We start from the raw sequence: 22913 nt of genomic DNA, 5'->3' as shown, positions 1-22913 counted from the left end.
ACTAAATTTCGTGTTCTGTTCTGTTGACCGAACCTCCACTTTTACTTAAGGATTAAAGTCTCTTTCTGGTGGTTCTATCGAAGGATAAAGTTGAGTAGGGTATCGATGTTTTTCGCGGTCCAGGAAACAAATATCGATACCCTATATATAGCTACTCAACTTTATCCTTCGATAGAACCACCAGAAAGAGACTTTAATCCTTATATTTGCAGTCTTAACTATTATTTTCATAGCTCAAAATTTACCCTTGATAGTGTTCATGGCATTCCCGCCAATTTATCAATGAACATACGTATACAAATAAAATGAGTTCCGTCTGATGAAGCATATATCTGGGGTTTTCCCGGTATGAAACTATAAATCGTTTTATTTATCTGTTGTTAAAAACACCATGGTGCAAAGCACTTTGGTTTTAATCTTTTACTTCGTATGATTACACACGCTTACACAATTCATAACGTGGCAGGATATTTAACGTAGTTGTGACGCGGCGTCCGATTCAAACCGCCTGTGTCAATGTATCGGACGTCGTTTCGAGGAACATGTACAAACACAGGTAGGCCCACTACTGTAAACGTTTACCGCTCTCAAAATGGTAGCTTATATTGATATTGTTGTTTCAATCACTTCAATAAATATTAGAGATATCTATTACAAGTATTGTAAAGCTACAATTGTAGGATTCCGTTTCATTGATATTTCGAAACACCCAAACGTACATTGTGTATGTAAGGCCTACTCTCGCCGATTCACAGTAGATAACGTACAGGACTTGTCTGTCCTCCGAGGCGAACACAAATGCATTATCGTGCTAGGTCCTTTTGGTTAAACTTATGCAACTCAAAGACTGATGTTGTCCTGACATATATTATCCATTTGCGTACAACCAAAGATCTACATGTTGCAGCGAACAACACAGACTCACCGACACACAAATATGTAAACATTGCTTCGTCATCGGAATGTGCATATTTATCATACGCACGGAAGCATTGCCCAAAGAGGTACGGTAGTAACAAGGATTTATAAGTGAGAAGGATTCGTGTCTGTCTCTTTACACTACTAAACACCACGCGAGACGCTTATGAACCGGGAATAAAAACCGTTTTTCTCAACAAATACTTGTATTATCGAGTCAAACGAAACACCAATGTAAAGTAAATTAAATTTCACAACGTTTATAACTTGCTTTAAAGACGGAAAGATTTAGAAAGAAATGTCTTAAACTATCGTTAAAAAAATACGACCGCTCATAAAATGGCAGCACGCTTCAGAAACTAAGACGGTAACCCTCGCACCCCCCATGCTACATCAAAGGCTGCGGCGGCGGATATCAAAGGAAATCAGTCGTCGCCCAACGTCACGGTCAGTGCACAAACACAAAAGCGCCTGCGCTGTCTTTGCCCAAAACTAAGTGTGACTTATCCTTCTCATATACGTCCTTGGGTAGTAACAAAAACAAATGTCAATGTAGCTTTTCTACATAAATTTGCATTTACACACGTACATGTGTTCAAGGACGTAAATCCTTGACCTGTCGTAGATAAATGAACATTTCTGCGCGATTTCTGCACAATTATACACAATATAATGTGTATAATAATCCACGTACGTTGTAAATCTACGGTATTTGGAACCACATATACATGAATATTATGTAAAGGATTCTTGACTATGTTATCCAAAACCCGACTCGGGTCGTTGTACTGGTCAAACCCGCTTAACAAATTTCTGACTTTTTCATATAACCTACCCATACGAATTAAGTTATGATTCTAAACAGAATTTTTTGCATATATGTAAATGCATCTACTAATTGCGTTATATCTGAAATCGATCCATTTTTTTTTACGAAATACATTCAGCTTTCATATAATACAATACATCCGACGACTTGTTGATATTTCGCTCAAGTTCATTTATTAGTGTCTTTAATTGAAAAAATAAATCATGCACGAGTCAGACGAAAAAAAGACTGAAGATGTCTATGTCTAATCCAAGTTGCAGATATCAAGTACAGAACAAAATCAGAACTGTACTTCCGAATAGCCAATGTCGTGCTGCGTTTATCTCTTTACCTGTATACTGCAGTAACTAAAACGCGTGGTCAGCCGAGACTAATGAGGGGGCTAATAACCAGATTACGTAAGAAAGGTGTTTAGTGACCTGTCACGCTTCGTTGATTAGCTCACGTCAGGTGTCAAAAGTAAGATCACAGGTAAGTTAGCGATGGCCCATCATTTAATTGTTGTATAATGTCATATTTGTTTACACTTATAAATCCTTAGTTTACAGTAAAATACCGTTCGAACATAACATACAACAAGTGTATAAATCACTAGATGTATACATAATTGTATATTTCAAAATGACCAATGTATACATTTGTCTCGTATATATATTTCTAGTTATATGTATATGTATTTTTATAACAGAAACTACAAAATTATTTACAAATGGCATGTCGAGAAAGAACAATGCAAATATGATGCACAATGTCAGAATTTTGATATTTCTGGTTCGTAGCTGCTAGATTTTTGATATCCAATTCTTTGTAAATTTTGGTCAATATCGATCATTATATAATACTAATAATAATAATCTATATGACCAATAAATGTACTGTTGAATATAAAATAACACGTTCTCATTCATGTACATGTAGCTATAAAAGGAAGATAGACTCGTTACAGCTATAAATGAATTATGTATTTTAAATTCAATTTCTCAAGTGGTTTATTGGTTTTATTTACTCCCCCTCCCAATTTATGTCTATGATATTTACGTGTATTGAACTATGAAATACATTTAACACCTTTTCTTTTCGTTATGCTGATTCTTGAAATCCATAGGCCAAGTGAATTTTTATTTATACAGAAACCAAGGATTTATAAGTGAGAAGGATTCGTGACTGTCTCTTTACATTACTAAACACCACGCGAGATGCCTATGAACCGGGAATAAAAACCGTTTTTCTCAACAAATACTTGTCTTATCGAGTCAAACGAAACACCATTGTAAAGTTTATTAAATTTCATGACGTATATTACTTGTTTTAAAGACGGAATATTTAGAGGATATGTCTTAAATTTTCGTTAAAAAAGATCGACAGCTCATGAAATGACGGCCCGCTTCAGAAAGTAAGACGGTAACCCTCGCACCCGCAAGCTACATCAAAGGCTGCGCCGGCGGATATCAAAGGAACATCAGCCGTCGCCCAACGTCACGGTCAGTGCACAAACACAAAAGCGCCTGCCTTGGACTTCCCCCAAACCCAGTGTGACTTATCCTTCTCATGTACGTCCTTGCAATAAACGTATCACAATTAATTGGATAATTATATGACCATCATTTTTCGAATTCGTCTCTTTTCATATGACAATATGAAAGTTGATTATTCCCCAGGTTTGATAATTTAGTAAGCTGTTAAAACAGAGACAAGATCTCTACTTAAAAGTTTTTATACAAGGTACACCTGGCTTATACCAGAAACATAAATAACTTATAATTTCCGCTAATCTACTTATGTATTTAGCATGATTTCAGTTGCAATATTTCCTATTTTATATATAATCAAATCGTCACCATAACTGTATACTGTAGATATATCTGTAAAATTCTCGTAACCCCATTTTAGGAATACATATATGACCAAACACCTCACTGCCGTTGTCCTCGTGACGTCACATCCGGTTATCCCCCAAATCAGCGTGAGCGGCCGATTCCCTGATTAGCAGTTGATATACAGGTAAAAATCGAGCACTTCGGAGGGCGGTATCTCGGTACTGAAGCGGCCGATTTTGATGCGGTTTTCAACATTCTTGTCAGGAGATCAAACAGAATAACATATCTAAATATCATTTTCCATTCCGTGTACACTTTAATAGCCTATCTGATTATAATGGTCTAAAATTTGTCATACATTATTTACATTGCGTTACTCGTACAACGTCTGTTTATCAAAGGTGCTCCACTGCCGACAGAGCATCATTTGAACAATAACTGATGTATAATCATGTTTATATACAAAATGCATGTCTAATTAATACAAAAATGCATATAAAACAATTTATTTTGGTTTTGGTGCATGCATAATCAGTATTTAAAGTTAAAGTGAACAGTCGGGCAAGGATGGCTAAAGTTGGTAAAAATGGTGTGAATGTATCCAGTATTATTTCTTATGAAATAGAAAAATAAAATCTCTCGTTAAAATCTGTCTGCGTACAAAAAAATTAATTAAAAGTATGGGAATTCTAAAACGTCCTCCCGGCTCAGAACTGGGAAACTAAACAGAACTTGACTGTCCTATTAATATGTGAGAACTTTTGGAAGGCCAATGAACGCATTTAGACTGGTTTTCTTTGCCCGACTATTCACTTTAATTCAATATAGGGCACAGTGCCATGAATTTTTTTTCTGGACGCAATTAATTATTTTTAATATTTTTTTTCTTAAATTAAAATAAGAAGCTCAAACTTTTCAATGGTGGTAATGGTGTAAAATAAGTAACTATTTTAACACATTTCCTATTCAGTTCCTGGTACCCCATCATGATCACTTCTTACTGAAAGTAAACGACTATATAGCTAATCGCCAGCTGTCAGTCAAACCACATGTGACTTTGCATTTTGTATTGTGTATACATGTACATGTATGCTACAATGTTTGCTCCAACAACATTGAATAAATGTAGGTACAAGTGTGTTTATCCGCACGAGGCGTGGTTATATTACACCTGGCCATCAGTCAATTCATAGAAATTGTCACGTTAGACGAATAAATGTGTCAGGAAAAAAACCTTGTTTTGAGTTACACTAGTACTGTACGTGTGTATATTGATAAAATGACACAAATAATTAATGCAGCAAGTTGAGGAAATTTAAAATGATGATAAATTCAGTGCTATTGTAAATGTTTTCATTTTTATTAATTCAAGGTTGAATCTATAAATAACTATTACTTTTCAATATCTGTGACTTATCTTGAGCGGAACTATTTTAATCACCTTATCACAGTATATATTATAAAGTTAACAATACGATCACATTATTGTCATTATCAGTCATCAGTATCTGGGTACAGCACTCTTATTGTTAACGAACACGTATCACAGCACACAACATCCAGTCTTAGGGTGATATCTGAGTCATGTAAGATATAACTCCCTCCACATCTACACGTATAAAAGAACCGACTTTTCTCTTCCTCCTCTTCCATATCTTCTTGCAAAAATTCATCAACGTCAACTTCATCCTGAATTGGCCAATCCTGTACTAAACAACGCTGAGTCCATGCAGCATCATATTTTTGTCTAAGATTTGGATCGCTGAGTATTTTCCACGCGCGATTTATACGCAAAAACATATCCGTCGATTTAAGTTTCTCTTCGTCACTATCAACTTGACTTTGTTTATCTGGGTGAAATTTCAATACCAGTTTTTGGTATGATTTTTTCAGATCCTCATAGTTATCACAATTTTTACACTCCAGTATGTTGTAAAGATCTTCCATTATGCCTTTTTAGATAGGGAAATTTAGTCCGATTTCAACTGAAACATCTTCAAAAACTAACAATCACCTTTCAGCAAATTCTCCTGGGCTCTTCACGTTATTTCCAAGGGCGCTGCCATTTTGAAAAAGGACAAAGTAAACGATATATATATAATTTATATTCAAGATTCATTTCACTTATTAGCGAAATATACACTAAAACATCTAAATTTCAATGAAATAAAGAAGATTATTTTATTTCAATTTGTCACTTTACACATCAATAATGTTAGACGAGAAAAATATAATGCCACTTCCGTATTTTATCGACTAGTATACCTGATTTTCAGTTACTTCCGGTTGTTTTCTTCAAGCGGGCACGATGGCTCCGTCTGCAGCTGATATGCTTGTTGGACTGAAAAGCATCTTAATTCCACACTATGTCGGAAACATCATATTGGGACTCTCTTACTTCGTCATGAAGACTTTTCCTCCGATTTGTTCTCGTATATTTGAAGATTGCAGTCTAGAACTGGTGTGTATATTTATTAGCCGGTGTGACCTTCTCTGACTATCTGCATAGGTTTAGCGCGTCACCTGTCATACTTTGAAAAATAATATTGTAGTCCATCACTTACAACTACAGTCATTTAATATATGTTACTCACTTTCATTTGTAAATGTTTCAGTTCTATTCCTGTAATTGTATATGGTGCATTATTGTTATATACAAAATATGCAAAATGTTTATTATGCTTAAAGGCCCACTAGACCTTTCCGAAACGGCTTTTAATTTTTTTTAATGGGAATGTAGAACAAGATCGATAATTTTGTAGAGTCGCAAAAGCTATTAACTTTTCGTTATTACTACATTTATCATCACCTTCTGAACGATTTGATTAAAATAAATAAAATGATGATATAGAATTAAATTAGGGCTGAAACGATTAGTAATTTTTGTATTCGATTATTCGTTCACATGTAATCGATTACTAATCGATTAATCGTTTGAATTGAAGGCAACTATATTGTTTCACTACTGACTACTGAAAACGTCCGCCATGTAATAATAACACCTACTGTACGATATGACAGAGCACAAGCCTTACATAGTATAAGCCTACCAACAAATAAGAATAGGTTTATTGACAAAACAAACGTATTTTATCCCAAATAAGCTCTGAATTCCGTTCCTGTATCATCTTCTGTAACATCGTTTAAATCAAGTCTGCTAACCCGCTGTTTTGACGTGACCTTCACACGTACGACTAATCAACCAAATCTGGATCGCCAGGGAGCGACATGGCCAAATTTTCGTCAATGAACTTTTTTATTTCCGTGATCAAAAAAAATAAAATAAATCAACAACTCTTATCTTCAATTAGAATATGAATAAAAACATTCTTTTTATATGATAAACACATGCAATAGTAAAATTTAAATGTTCAAGATTACTGCTCCTTCCGCTCCCGAGCGTCCCGGCGGCGATTAGGCCTCCGTGACGTAACAACATGGAGTCGATCCTAGTGAAAATTGGCGAACAGCGTGTTGCAAGCTTTCTCATGACATCCAGTTTTTCATTGATTAATGACTTTAACTTCCACAGAGACGTAATTTAACAAGTATTTCTCACATCATATATGCTTTGTTGAGTTCAAAACATGTACATAAAGAGATGAAACTCCAGTCGGAATGGCTTACTCAGAAATCCATGATCTGTCAACGTGTTTAGTTAGCTTAACAATGCACTTGCTATGCATGTTACGATTAACGATTAATAAAATCTTTAATCGATTATCAGCGATTAGCTTCATTAATCTAATCGCCTCCGATTATTCGAATAATCGTTTCAGCCCTAATTTTCATAACGCGGGTCGTCTTATGTTTCTCGCCGTCGTCCTAAATACCGCGCGGTAGTTGACTATCACTGCGCCAGACGGCAAAAACAGCGAATTGACTCTCCACTGTTTTCATATATTACGCAGGATCTCTTGCATATGTTTGGTGTCGTAACCTTATTTTAGGTCATCTGTATGCATTTTCTGATGTTATTAATGTTTTTTAAGAAACCTTTATTTTTTTGCTCCGGAAAGGTAATGGGCCTTTAATATAATTCTTAATGTTTATTACTATATAAAATAATATAAGTTATTTCCAGTGTAATTTTTTGTGTTTATTTAGCAGGTTAGAAAAAAAGGTCTTTTCACAGACAAAATATCATTCAGATTTTGCATTTACGCCGTTCCCTTATACCATATTAATATATATAATTATAGAAAATGAAATAGACTCCCATATTTTTCCGAAAGTCTTTTCAAAGAACACAGTGAGGCTCATTTTATCTGAATTGATGGAACACATACATATAGTGCAAACCAAAGCCCCATGCAAACTAGCTGCCTGACCCAACCTGTACCTTATCACATCATAATTATATAGCCTTGGGCTAAACACTACCATACAATGTACTGCCCTCTTGTTGACAGCTACACAAAGAATAAAATATTATTTGGACATTATCTGTTCATGTGACATCAGTGTTGACGAATAGATGTCCAAGGTTTGAATCTTAGTCTGAAGATGTGAGATGTAGCTGTCATGATAATCAATCACATATAGTTCAATTTCCGTTAATGTTTTATGTTTTACATTGTTTTTCTACCAGTAACAAATACATCATTGTATTCATTTAAGAACACCATATTGATAACAAATTTTACCATTTAATATATCTCCTATTTTAACACATTCAAAACTTTTCAGCCATTAACAGATCATACTATGATTATGAACAATTTTTAAACAGTGTTGAAAAAACCCTCAAATACATGTCTTATAACACCAATTAAAGATTGATCAATTTTAACTGTAAAACAAATAAAAAAGGATCAGTCTTGATATTAACTTTAATAACATTAGTAATATAAGTGTATTATTCATATTTTTCCAGAAAGAATGGGAGTGGATAACTTTCCTTGGGTGTGTAATTGTGTTAAAGAATAGAAAGCAAGGTAAAGGACTAAATATTTGTTAATAAACGATAAAGATATTATAGATTATAGTGAGTTAAGTTTAGTTGCTGACATATTCCATGCGAGGTCGTCCTTAAATGACCTTAGCTGATTGATAATTGAATGATATTGAGCATTTATCATAAAAAACTGAACAAAACAATTTTTCAGAACTGTTTGAAATTAGTTTCATATTTGACAAAATGATATCTTTCTATATTTGTTTGTTTTTAGCAACATTTGGAGCTTATATAAATACAGCCTGCTTATTCGCAAAAGTGTTGTGTGGTTTCCTGTTCTTCAAGACGAATGCAATGTATGGTATACTCTATGCGGTAGCTTGTTTGTGTAAGTATCTAATGTTTTCTTACATTAACTTATGGCAGAGTGGTTAGTATATTGATCATGAAACATTACGACAAGCTCTCCACCTCTGCCACAAGTACTTGTACCATAAGACAGTTACCACTGTCCACTGGCCGCTGGTTTTTCTTCAGGAACTCTCACATTCATACACATCCTTACCAGACATGACCTTAAGTGAGCCTGAATGGTAATAGGATCTTAAATTAAATGTTTTAATTTAATTAACCGTATTCGACCCAATAAACGCCCAGGGCACTTAAGAAATTGAGGCAAATAAGGGGGGGGGGGCATAAAAAAAGCTAATCTAGCCTTAAGAAAATTATTCTACATAGTTTGCCATTTATCAATTTACAAAAGAAATCAGTAAGGAAACCAACACAGATTTCATATTTTCAGTTTTCATTGAATTCAAAGTAAGTAAAATTGAAGCCTTAAAAATTTGGAGGGGCGCTTATAGGAATTGGAATGCTTATTGGGTCAAATACAGTATCTAATTGTTTAACTCAGTTGTTGGATAATATCCATTGATTAATGAAAGTAAATGTATGAATGAAACATAGCAAGGGAGGTAACTACATGTATTTTAAAATACATGCCCAGATTGTGTACAATTTCAGATTGATGTCTACCAAAATTAGGCTAAGTGCATTGTGTCCATATTCAGAGCTGTAATTCTATTGTTTTTTCCTGTATTTAATTAGTCAGGTATTATTGATCTTTTTCAGTACATTTGTGTTTCCTGCCGAGAGCCCATCTATAGTGGACCAGAACAAATTACCTACTTTCGAGGACCAAACTTAGATGTAGGTTCTCTTTATATTCTGATAATACATGTATTTAAATTGTCATTTGATTGCTACCTAGTATTCGATTTCTACTGAGTGCATATAACACCATCCTCGATATTCCAGGGGTTTCGATCACTTACGATCTCTACACCCCTGGACTATCTCATAGTGAAACTGGAGGCAACAGAATAGAACAGGTAATTTAGTCCTTTGATGTACATCAAAAGAGCCGTATAATGGTACTCTGTGGTTGACTATGTGGCTTTGATGTTAGGCGTCGCTCTCTCTGTAATCTAGGAAATGTTTGCTAGCCGTGATTGGTCAAACATTTTCAGCTGAGCTGCCTTCAATTTCACTATGAGATAGTCCAGGGGTAGAGATCGTAAGTGATCGGAACCCTTGCATATAACACAGGTAAGGTCTTGTGGGTAGGCAGCAATCGTGACCTCATTACACAGCAAAATTATGTATTCCTCTTAAAAATACAACATTTAACTTGACAAAACAATTATAGTTGTACCTATATCCAAGGGCAGATAACCATGTCTATATAAATGTGAAATTGTGAAATTTGTATCCATCTGACGATTTTTTCTCTTTCAATGAAAATTTGGTTGTGGAAAAACAAGATACATATTTTACTTATACTGTGTATAAGATAAAGTATAATTTAAAGTGAACTCTCAAAGTGATTTCTTTTCTTTTCAGGTTCAAACTTAAGACATAGAGCAATATTGATTTAATATCTAAATAATTCTTTTATCATGTTGGTGGTATTATTTCCTGTGAATTATCAATGTTTCCGTTAGCTTTTGTTGAGAAATGGATTTATTAAGTACCAAGATCGATCTGACAGGTTTTTTTTTGGTCTTTTTCGGTAGGAGGAAATCAAGCGTGACAAAAGAGTGATATGGGTTGTTACTTTTTACGTTGCCTGGTCTCCACCTTGTGTATCATTTGCCAATCTTTTCTCTGAACTCTCAGCAGAGTAAGTATAAACCATCTATCTATCATTGATTTGAAGGCAAGTATTAAATAATCATTGTTTAACCAGACAAATATCTGAAACTTCAAAGCTTCAAAGGTTCAAAATGGTCAATTTGGCTATTTCCATATAAAAGACTTCTTCTCTGCAATTAAGCATGGGAGAGCACTCAAAATGCTATTGTAGTATCCTTATAGGATGGAGATTCAAAATTGTACAAATGATGGGACTGACCCCACCGGGGGCTGAGGGGCGGGGTCAAAAGGGGTCAATTTGGCTTTTACCATTTAAAAAAAATTCTTCTCTGCAACTAAGCATGGGATAGCACCCATAACACAATGGTAGCATCGTTATAGGGTGGGGATTCAAAATTGTACAAATGATGGGGCTGACCCCCCCGGGGGCCTGAGGGACATGGTCAAAAGGGGTCAATTTGGCTATATCCATATTAACAGTTTTTTCTCTGCAACTAAGCATGGGAAAGCACTCATAATGCAATGGCAGCATCCTTATAGGGTAGGGAATCAAAATTGTACAAATGATGGGGCTGACCCCCCCGGGGGCCTGAGGGGCAGGTTCAAAGTGGTCAATTTGGCTATTTCCATATAAAAGACTTCTTCTCTGCAACTAAGCATGGGATAACACCCATAATGCAATTGTAGTATCCTTATAGGGTGGGGATTCAAAATTGTGCAAATGATTGGACTGACCCAACCGGGGCTATGGGCTAAGGGGCAGGTTCAAAGTGGTCAATTTGGCTATTTCCATATAAAAGACTTCTTCTCTGCAACTAAGCATGGGATAACACCCATAATGCAATAGTAGCATATTTACAGGGTAGGGATTCAAAATCGTACAAATGATAGGGCTGACCCCTCCGGGGCCTTAGGCGCAGGGTCAAAAAGGTCAATAAGACTACTATTTTCATATAAAATACTTCCTCGCTGAAACTATGTATTGGATAGCATATTTGTATGATATCTATAGCATCATTACATGGTTGGGATTCAAAATTGAACAAACTAATTTTTCTAATTGTAAGACACTAAGAGTCTTTTGAATAATTACTATAAAAAAAACAGGTGAGTAACAACTTCTTATATTTAATATCGAGATTTAGACCTCATAAAGACCTCTTTGGTTCTACTTTTATTACCTGTATTTGAAACATTTTGTTGCGATATATTGTCGTGATTTCTTGTCACCAGTGAAATACGCAAAATTAAACTTTCCACAAGAAACAAGTTGGTTTACAGTATCATAATATTTGATTGAAAGAGGTGAAGGGGTAGACAGGGGCACTTATTGGGTCAAATACAGTATAATCACAAATGAAAAAATTTCAAAGGATTGAACGCAATATAGATTTTGTCTATGGGATGAATAAACCAAAAACATAAGTACACTCTGGATAAATAAGAGTACACTTCAATTTTCAGTCTATACATCTGTAGACAACTACTCTAAAACTTGCCTAAGGATAATGTCATTTGATTGAAATTTGATCATTTTCAGCTTGGTCTGACATGGACTCAATAACCATGCTTTCTAGTCTTATCATTATCAGTGCATAATGATAGTACAGCACATGTGGCGATTCTATTGTTACAGGAATAGTTGCTGGCATAGCACTGTCGGGTCATGACCCCACTTTTGGTGGGAACATATGAATGACTTGATTTCAATCAGCCGTTTCCAATCAAATTCGTTGACGATGACAGGAGAGAAAAAACATGGATATTTTATTAAAAAATATGCAACTGTCAAAAGAATGAATAATAATTATTTGTAAAACTGTAAAAAATATAAGAAATAGAGTTTTATTTTGTTGATGTTATAATGATAATGGAGCCTGTGTAAATTTTATGTAACCCGACTGTGCCGGGGTTGCATAATTTACACATGATCTGTTATCATTATACCCTCATAACCTCAACAAAACAAATATCTATTTCCTAAATAACATAATCAAAATATGTGTTTCTGATCAACTCATGGTTTTATAGGTTGACAACTTGATAGATATGTTAATAGTGGTGTTGTAAACTGTAAATCATAATTAAATTATAAAGTTATTTACTTATGTATATAGAAATGAAAAGCTCTCATTTACAAATGTTTGATCAAAGAATCTATACACTCGCTGTGAACATTTTGTATGTTCAGTTTGTGTAAAAAACACGTAATCCTCTGTAAGAAGTATAATTGTAAAAGGACTCACACCCACATTGTGTATGACATTGGTCTATGATCATCATTTGATTTTTTGCAGATACAGCTTGGATAATTTAAAGTTTGGAAAAATAGATATTTCAAAGTATCCAGAAGTAGCACAAAAGTAAGTACATGTGTTTTATATGTGTCTTATGATGTATTCAATAAATATCCAAGATAAGGGATATTTTCTTCTATTATACGCTGTATTGCTAGTTAGACACATAAAATGTATACAGTTTATATAATACAATATTTTGTTTAGGCCAAAAAAAAAGAAAAAAATCTGTTTAGGGTTACCCGACCGACTGATTTTTTACATTCAACCCTAAAAAAAAATTAAAGTCAGGATTTTGATCTCAGACTCTGGTTCTGGCCATTACTTTAGAGTGAAAGACGCTTAAAAAAAATCCAGACCTACAGTACTTGAAGCGTGTAACGTTCCCTCGAAACGAAAACGAACGAAAACACAAACGAATAACTAATAGCGTAAAACGAAAAACATGTTTCGTCAAGCGCTAAAAACGTAAACGAAGTGAAAGTGCTAAAAACGTAAACGAAGTGAAAGTGTGACCGGAAGGCCAGAATGCAATCATAAATGTCAATCGGGTTCCGGTAGCTTAGTGATCTGGATTCTGAAAGCGATGTCTATTCGCAATTTTGATTTAGTACGAGTTATCATTACGAAAAATATATATTGTCTTAGAAAATATGTAATTGTTACAAATACATTGTATATTACCAATAAGTATGTGATGACATATATTTATTCAAGCATTAATACATTTTTTTTAACTTTTAAAGCGACATTTTAAAAATAATTATAAAACATGCAGGTGTACAAATAGTCTTCAATCAATGCTAGTATCTATAAGTCTGCTCTGAAATAGTCATACATACAGTGTTATAGAAACTATCAGTTTCAGAAAAGAAAACACTGACTGAAGAATTTTTTATTTTAGTGTAGGTATTGTGTATATGTACATTTGACTACTGCAAGTATAAACCCTAGGTCTAGCGGTTATATAGATATCAATGTGGACACTCACTTGCAGCATTTACCTGACCCAGTTGGAGGTCTTATATTTGCTTTATAATTCACGAACAACACAACACCCTACCCCACCCCATCCCCACTCCCCTCTCAATTTATAACCTGCTGTCATTTATATATACAATTTGTTATTTGGCAGCGGCATATTTTGATTTTGTGTCAACTTGTATCACACCTGATCAAGTGCAGTCGCCCATAAACAATGGCTCACTGATAGCCTCAAGACGCGCACGGCCCCTCACATGTTTGTGTAGACTACGATGTATAATGCGTGACCCCGTACATGTACCAAAGCATACAACAAAAACAACAATATTGTGTTATTCTAGTCATTACAGAAAACCAACTCTATGGTAATTTTATTCCTGTGTTTTGTTACATCAGCATACCAATAAAATACTATGATCAATCATATCAATGATGAATATGTGTAAATACAGAAATACAGTTGAATGTATTAACTGTCAGTTCATGTTGGACGTAGTGGTGTTTAGATTAATCAAGTTCATCAAACATCATTGGTTTGGGGTGTTTGACCTATTAATCGATTAAGAGATCTGTAATTGAGTTTTGTCGGAATTGCCCAATATCGTAATAAACGAGAGTGTATGTATAAGTAGCCAGTCAGTCAATAAAAACATGCAAGAAATCTCATATAAAACTTGTTGCAATTAATTGCTTATGTGTGTTGTTGCTCATATCCTTTCAAATACCATTTGAAGTGTCAAAATAAATTGAAGAGCACATAAGCACTTCGTAGTAATGTAAACATTCAGAGGAGTATGATTTTATTTGTGAAATCATAAGCGACCTGGGAACATGGCAACACGTGAGCCTGTAGAAGAAAGTTTGTACAATTTTCCTGGAAAACATACACAGTCAAATATAATCGATTTTAATCGATCATTGATTGGTTACACAAAACTGATGACGATCATAGAAAATTTCACTCAACCAATTTCCAACACTAGTTGGGCGATAATGTATATATATACGTCAATTATGATTTAATATCATTGACTTCGGTACGTTCTTAATTTTACATGAAATATGTAAAAAAAAATGTTCATTTGAAACACTGTATTAAGCGATGGTTGAGATATTATTAATTGTGTTATTTTATTATTAGAATAGTGTGTATCACTAGAAAATAATGTGATCTAATGCTAACAGTCATGAGTCGGATATAATTGTCGGAGGATAAATGTATGCACCAGTGAGTTATTATGATCAGCAGTGCGACATCATTTGGTGTGAGTTCACACCTGTCTGTAATCCTTCAGTCCACTTTATCGAGCCCCACGGGTGTTACAAGTGTATATGTATATTGTACCTGTCCCCCTGTATCACATACACGTGTATAGCTAGTACTATATAAGTCCTTGCAGAAAGGTATACAAATGATCCTTACTATCACACAATGTGTGTACGTTATATGTACCAAATGTAGTTAATGTCTAGATATAAAAAGGTTGTTTTTAAAATTTTAATTGTGTATGTATGTTACATTGTCTAGAACACGTAAATTTATCAGGCTACACCGTCACATGCACATACAGTCAACCATTCCTAATCAAATATCATTGAATAATATCCGGTTAACGAATTGGAACGCAAACGAAAAAAACTCAAACGAATCAAAACGCAAATGAATGCAAACAAAATGAATCAAAACGTAAACGAACGAAAACGCGAAACGCAAACGAAAAATGTTGGACGAAACAAAAGGCAAACGAAACTAACCGAAAGAAATGCAAACAAATCTAAATCGCGTTTGAGGGAATGTTAGACGCATTAAGTACTGTACTGACATTATTTTTTTTACCAATGCAACCCTAAGCAGACATATTTCTTTTGGCCTTATCATTATATTCTGTTAAATATTTCTCTAATATTTTATACAATGTGCATGACTATAAACATAACTTTTATCAGCATAAATCTTGCTAAGAAATATGCTCCTGTTTATGGTTAGTTTGTATTTTAGAATGAAGCATGAAAAAACTCAGGACATCCAGTTGACCCTTGACTTTTAGCAGTTTTAGAAGTCAAACAACCATTTCCCAGAAATCTGAAAATTTGATACAAGACAAATTTGAGAGTCATAAACTTACTCCCAATGGTCTACTGGATGCTCTGAAAACTCCTGAATCAGTTTGTTTTTAGTTGACCAGTGTATACATGTATATAGTACATAGTATTATTTTTCATGTATAAATGGTGACTGACTCCCCTGGGAGGTAAATTCCTTCAAAGCACTACTAGTCATATAGGTCTCATTGGATTTTGACCAAATTCGGTCAGAAACATCTTTGGGGGAATATGAATAAATTTTGTATAAATTTGTTCAAAAATATCCTTGGGAGAAAGGGGAATAGATTTTGTATAAATGATGGCTTTAGATATGATCCCTCTGGAGCAGGAGATATGTGGCCCCATTAGTAGAAGATGAGGAATTTGTTTTGTAAAATCTAGGACCCATAAACGCTTCAATATATTTTGGCCAACTTTTATCAAGTTTGTTTGTTTGATTAATTTACGTCCTATTAACAGCTATGGTCATGTAAGGATGGCCTCCCATGCATGTATGCGGTGTGTTGTGTGTATGTTGTGGGAGGTGTGTGTTTTGGGAGACTGCGGTATATTCATGTTGTGTCTTCTTGTATAGTGGAACTGTTGCCCTTTTTACAGTGCTATATCACTGAAGCATGCTGTCGAAGACACCAAGCAACACACCCCACCCGGTCACATTATACTGACAACGGGCGAACCAATTGTCCCACTCCCTGTATGCTGAGCGCTAAGCAAGAGCAGAAACTACCATTTCTATAGACTTTGGTATGTCTCTGCTAGGGGACAGAACCCAGAGCCTTTCTCACAGGGGCGAACGCTCAACTCAAGGCCAAAAGTGAGGCGGTGCCAAGGGAGGCATTAGGAAAGATAAAGTCAGTTAGGAAGAAAAGAAAAGACAAGATCCTAAATTTAGTCACCTTTTACATACATGCAATAGGGGTAGCAGGTATAATTCTAACGCCCTACCTGCAGGGCCACCAAATTTTATCAAACATCCTGTTTGGAATGGGTAAAGTTTTTGTATTATAGTGACTGCCCAACACTGTTGTTTCGGTTTCTATTTCACCAAATATTTGTTTTCCCTCCCTCCTGTTAAAATTTTTTGAAATGATTTGTCAGATGACCGTTAAGGCCTATGGGCCTCTTGTTATTTTAATTTAAATTCATTGTACTCATTTCCAGATACCGAATCGACCCCGGTGCCATGTCAAAACAGTTACCTACCATTATAATGATAGAAGGTGGAGAGGAGACGATGAGGAAGCCGTATATATCACCCAAGGGAACAGTAGTCCGATATGTTTTCAATAAGGTTTGTCGGTTTTGAATATACAGTATAACTTGTCACACCAATTCTTGTTTAATCCATATCCCTGTGTACTAGTAATAAGGCATAACTGTATGTATTTTTGTATAAACTCAATTTTCCATTACCAATAACATCCTTGATATGTTGATTTAATTTGTTCTGCTGTTTCTATTAAAATGCCAGTAAAATATAGCACAACACTGCGAACAATGTAGTCTATTTGATACTATGTACCATATTATATATAATAAGCAAACAGAGTGCTTAAAAGTTATTATATAAGTGAACAAGAAATTCATTAATTAACAAAAGAATGAAATTACATCAAGTTTTATCAAAGTATTCTTATCTTCAGTCTACATGGAGTAAATTGGATTCAAGATAACGATTGTGTAACCTATCAAAGAGGACACGTATAGGAGTGGGTGTTTATTTGGTTGAATATAGTATCAGAGATAAAAAAAGTAGAAAAAATTATCTTTATGTCTTTCATTTCACAAATTAGTCACACGGAAATTGGACTCTTGTTTTTGAAAAACAAATCAATACTGACCTATTAAAAGTGAAGGCTTGAAATGTGGGTGTCTATTTGGTAGAATATAGTATCAGAAATAGAAATTAGAAAAAAAATTCATCTTCATGTGTTTCATTTCTCAAATTAGTCACATGGTATAAAAGGATAATGGACTTCTTGTTTTTGAAAAAAAAAAAAAAAAAAAAAAATGCTGACATTAAAAAATGAAGGCTTGAAACGTGGATGTCTATTAGGTTGAAAAAATCATTTTCACTTTCTCATTTCTCAGGTAGTCATTTGGTATTAAAGAAAATCAGCTTCTTATGAAAAAAACTAATACTGATAAGTTTATATTTAGGATGATTGATATGATGATACATATAAAACTTTTCATACTTTTTGATGATATACATGTATTCCGTCTTTGCATATTACAGAGTTAGCTCCCTTGCGGGTAGGTATCGATTCTTATGTCAATTTTTTGTGAGCGTAATTCACGTCATTTACACCGAAACGTATGACGTTACGCTCGCAAATACAAGACATCACAATCAATACCTACCCGCAAGTGCAGATAACTCTGTAATATGCAAATTCAGAATAATCAGTTATGAATAAGTCTTTCTCAGAACTCACTCGTGTACCTGTTGGTTATTGCCTACATTAAGATATTGTTTCCATTATTAATGATAAATTTTCCGAAACCAGATGAAATAAACAAATAAAACATGTGTATTAAAATTATCGCATTATAAACGGGACATTTACTTCTTCTATTTGGATTTCATAGTGATTTGTGTAATAGATGTTTCCTTATTAACAATATTATTTATTCTAGAAGGAGAGTTCATGTCTCTTAAAATGTTCAAATTATGAATTTTCAAGTCATTTAAGGTTATATAATCACAATGACTTTAAAGAAAGAAGGATATGAAATATAAACCGAACAATTTGACAAATTTTACATTTGAAGTTAATTATTTATTTGCAGTAAGTATTGGTAATATAAAGTGTTATCAAATTAATACCCAGTCTTGGATACAAACTTCGAAATTTGTTCATTATAAGCAAATTTACCACATGTGTGCTAGGGGAACTGAATGGTGAATGGTGATTCATGGTTTTTTTTGTAAACGTCATCATCGCAAGGCATAGAAATTTTAGAATCCTTTAATTTGCAATAAATTCCTGTTGCAGTTTCTAAACTGGCATAGTCATGTATGGTTATTGGCTAATTTTCACCATCACTACATAGTTTGGACATTCATTGATATTAAATTTGTGAACTTTTATTCGTTATCAACTGATCATGATGCAAGCAATATAATGGAAATGTAACAGATTTATTTCAACAGTCTGTAATGAGAGTATTTAATATATACTAGACTTGTTATAGAAAACCAAAACCTGTTGAGTCACAGCCATAACTGTCCTACACAATATTTGTTTATTTTGCATTAAAACAATGGATACTAAAATATTAATTTGATAGTCGAACTGTTTACAAATAGAAGCTAAAATGTCTGTCCAAACCCTATAAAATGCTAAAATGCATGTTGCTAGATTATAATCATGATAATCTCCACTTGAAGAAATCATGATAGGCACCATAATGTTCGCCATACCCTTTTTTTTTATATATTACACTTTTACAGAAATTTTAACTGCCAAATTACAAATCATTTATTTCATAGTAAAGTAATGAATACTAAAATAAATATTTCCGTAGTCAAACTGTTTAAATTTAGAAGATAAATTGTCTGTCTATAAGTTGCTACCATGTATGTCAGATATTGGTGCAAATGTCAGCACTGTTGCTGATTTCATATTTCTTTGTCGATTTCATTGATGATTTTTTTGTTGCAGGTAAACATCATTAAAGACTTTGAGTTGAATATTGCATATGATAAGTGCAAAAAGAATCCTCTTAAACCCAGAAAGTCGGACAAGGAGAAATCTGAATAATTACATAGATCTGCGAGTTCAGTATTATATGAGTTTACAATTTGTATGATAGCTATCAAGGGTGACTGAATGAAATGTGCTTCTAGTGATTGAGAACATAGTTAAAAAGGTGAGCATGAAATATGTAAACATTCTTATTTTAGTGCAGAACAATATGTGAGTGCATCAATTAATTCGCACAATTTAATACTATAATGGCTTTATAAATAATATTCAGAAATACAACTCCAACATGTTTTAGCGCAACAATGATGTGCAAAAAATAAGACAGCCGTGAAAGTATGTACCTGATATGTTTGGTTGTTGAATTAATGTTCTGCGTTTTTTCTACATTCACTTTGGTACGATACTTGCATAACTGTTTCAATTTTGTAAATTATCTTTTATTATTCATTTACGGAAAAATAATAATTCGTGACACTGGAAGTGTTAATGACCGATTTTTTATACAAATACATGGATTTAAATGATATTTTATTGTTTTCTCAGGTTGGGTTTTATTAAGCAATAGAATCTGAGAAAGCAATAGAATTTGAAGTAACCGAAATCGTATTCAAGTATTAAGTAGTAATTTTCATTGATATCTTGAGCTGTGACATTGTGTATTTTTGAAGACCTGTAAGCTTTTCATTCGTTGGAAATTAAGTGTTTGTAAAGAAAAAAGTGATTTATGTATGTACATTGCAAGTGCAACCTTTATGATTTTCCTGAGCATCTCATGAATTGGTTATTTTCCATCCATCCATTCGTTTTGTATTTTTATATCAAAGATATATACCGTATAGCCGGTTATTTACACAATGTGAGATTTTCGCGAAGTTTATATATATCACATTGTATATATATGACTCATTCGGGGGATCCTATTTTCGTGATCAAAACAATACGATGTCGAAAATATCATCCCCACGAAAATAACTGACTAAACGCTAATAATAATTAGCAAAAACATGGATGAATGTACTTCTGATTGTTTTGGATTTTTCAATTGCAAAACACCATGATTGAAATAAATACTTTTCATTGCATTTAGTAATATGTTAATTGGTGCCCAATGTTTTCCCCCGAGGTCAATGTACCTATTGTTACACTGTATGCTTTCATCTAGATATTTTATTTACATTTTGAATTGTAAAATGTACGTTACAAGAAGTTGATTGCTTGATAATATCATCGACTATATCTTAGGATAATACTTTTCAAAATAAAAATCTTTTTCAGTCATTCCAAGGTAAACTTGATATTGATAAAATGTATACATTGTATTGATTTATGATTATCCGATCTTCTCGTCGGGATAAGATTTGTTCTTAATTTGTTTAGATATACAATTTTATACTCAAAATTGCGTCAATACATGTATATACGTATACTGTGTAATCGTTAAGCTGTTTCTTTCAGCTTTACATCTTTTTCTCGAAATATTTTATGGATCTGGTAGTCATGATGATAATTGAAAAAAAAAACCGTCCGTAAGCGTAATATTAACTTTGACTAGTAATAAAACGCTTATCATACAAAGCTTCATTGATTCTCATACGTTTCACATTGATCTGTGAAATGGAAATCAAAATTGTAACCGTGTTTGAAAATTTCTCTACTCCTCGTTCGAGAGATAGTTTTCGATATGGACCAGTTGTTCAAAAACCGATCTAGACTAGAATCATATTAAGGACAATTTTCAATATAAAATCATTCATTTTAAAGCAAACTTGGCATTTTTACTTTAATTTCTGAAGTATTTGATTCTTTACTGAATAGACAACTCTAGAGAATATTTAATCACAGGTTCTGCAGTATTAAGAAGTTACTACGCATGTGATTAATTATAACCTTATCGCTTTTTGAACTACAAGGCATTGAGCTGTGTGTGTTTGTGTTGGTGGTGTGCCATAATGTAAAAACTATAACCAAGAAATTCGTGATGGGTAACTGTGGTTGATTGATGGAAATAAAGATTTGAAGCGTTTATATAATCACATTTTCGTTTTTTATTACATCATCTGATTAAGGAGAGGGCGTGTATAGGCATGATGCCTGTTGCCCAATTCCGTTTGTCTGTAACATCTGACAATAAAATATTCTGAAATGAAAAATCTGACTAGTCGGTATTTACATCACACCATTACCAAATTTTGTAAGCCAGAGAAGAAAATCTGAAACAACATATAAACTGAAACTAAATGTACTATAGTATGACTCTATGGCGAATGTTGTTCCGGAGCAGTAAGCGTCTTCTGTGAATGGTGGCCCACAGTACAAGCTAGATCATATCGGGTCTAAGACGTTATTGTTTCGGGACGAACAGTTATTCAGCTGGTTATAATTCAACAAAATTTTGGGGAGAATCCATTTTGATATCCGCATTTTGACATCGGCAAGATAAATGCCATTCGCAAGTGATATAGATTCAAATTTTCAGCTGGATGAATATATTGATCCCCTTGGCTGCAAGCTGCTGGTAAAAAACAATGAGGCTGTTATTGCTGAACATCTTGAAGGGAGATTGACAATCACACGGAGGTAATCGTTGTAGATCGGTATTCCAATTCCGTCAGAGCAAAATGGTAGCTACAATTCCCTTCAGAGCAAAATGTGAGAGATAAGTAACTTTAATTACATACAGAAAGATCACTTGTGTAATATGCTACGATGTGTTAGGTATGTCACAACATCATTATTTCGAACACTTTGTTAATTGATTTTTGGCGAGTGTGAATATATAACTCAAGCGAAATGCATATTTGTAAAAAAAATTAGGTCAATTAGTTTAAGTTAAGTTTTGGATACATAAAAAAGTTCTGAAAAGTATTTTGTTAATAAAACAATATAAGAATATTATCATTTGATTATAATGACGGATCAAAACCGATCAAAGACAACTTAATGGCAGTTTGCTTTGATCGAAATAAAACATTTGGAACAATGATACAATTTCCGGTACCTACTGATTGAGACATGATACAATTTCCGTTCATCGTCAGTTAAGAAACTAAAGTTTTATTACTAATGGGAAATGTACATAAGTAGGTATGCGAAGCACAATAAGTGAAAAAAACCTCATCACTAGATGAAATATTATTGGTATTCATCAAGAAACAAGGAATATCCTTTTTATCACAAAAATGTAAATTTTTTCCCGCT

General features: G+C 33.8%; 1 protein-coding gene and 1 pseudogene across 1 annotated transcript; one reads left to right on the top strand and one right to left on the bottom strand.

Moving 5' to 3' along the window:
* Window positions 1-5058: 5058 nt before the first annotated feature.
* On the bottom strand, window positions 5059-5511 carry LOC138330586 (DPH4 homolog). The gene has a single exon (XM_069278149.1). It carries the CDS (start codon window positions 5509-5511, stop codon window positions 5059-5061), a length of 453 nt encoding a protein of 150 aa, XP_069134250.1.
* A 271-nt stretch (window positions 5512-5782) lies between these two features.
* On the top strand, window positions 5783-21745 carry LOC138331684 (thioredoxin-related transmembrane protein 2-B-like; annotated as a pseudogene).
* Window positions 21746-22913: the final 1168 nt, after the last annotated feature.

This window comes from Argopecten irradians, chromosome 9, assembly GCF_041381155.1.
Source record: "Argopecten irradians isolate NY chromosome 9, Ai_NY, whole genome shotgun sequence".
NCBI classification, from domain to species: domain Eukaryota; kingdom Metazoa; phylum Mollusca; class Bivalvia; order Pectinida; family Pectinidae; genus Argopecten; species Argopecten irradians.
The sequence above is the reverse complement of the archived record's forward strand: the minus strand, read 5'-3'. Positions and strand labels throughout refer to the sequence as shown.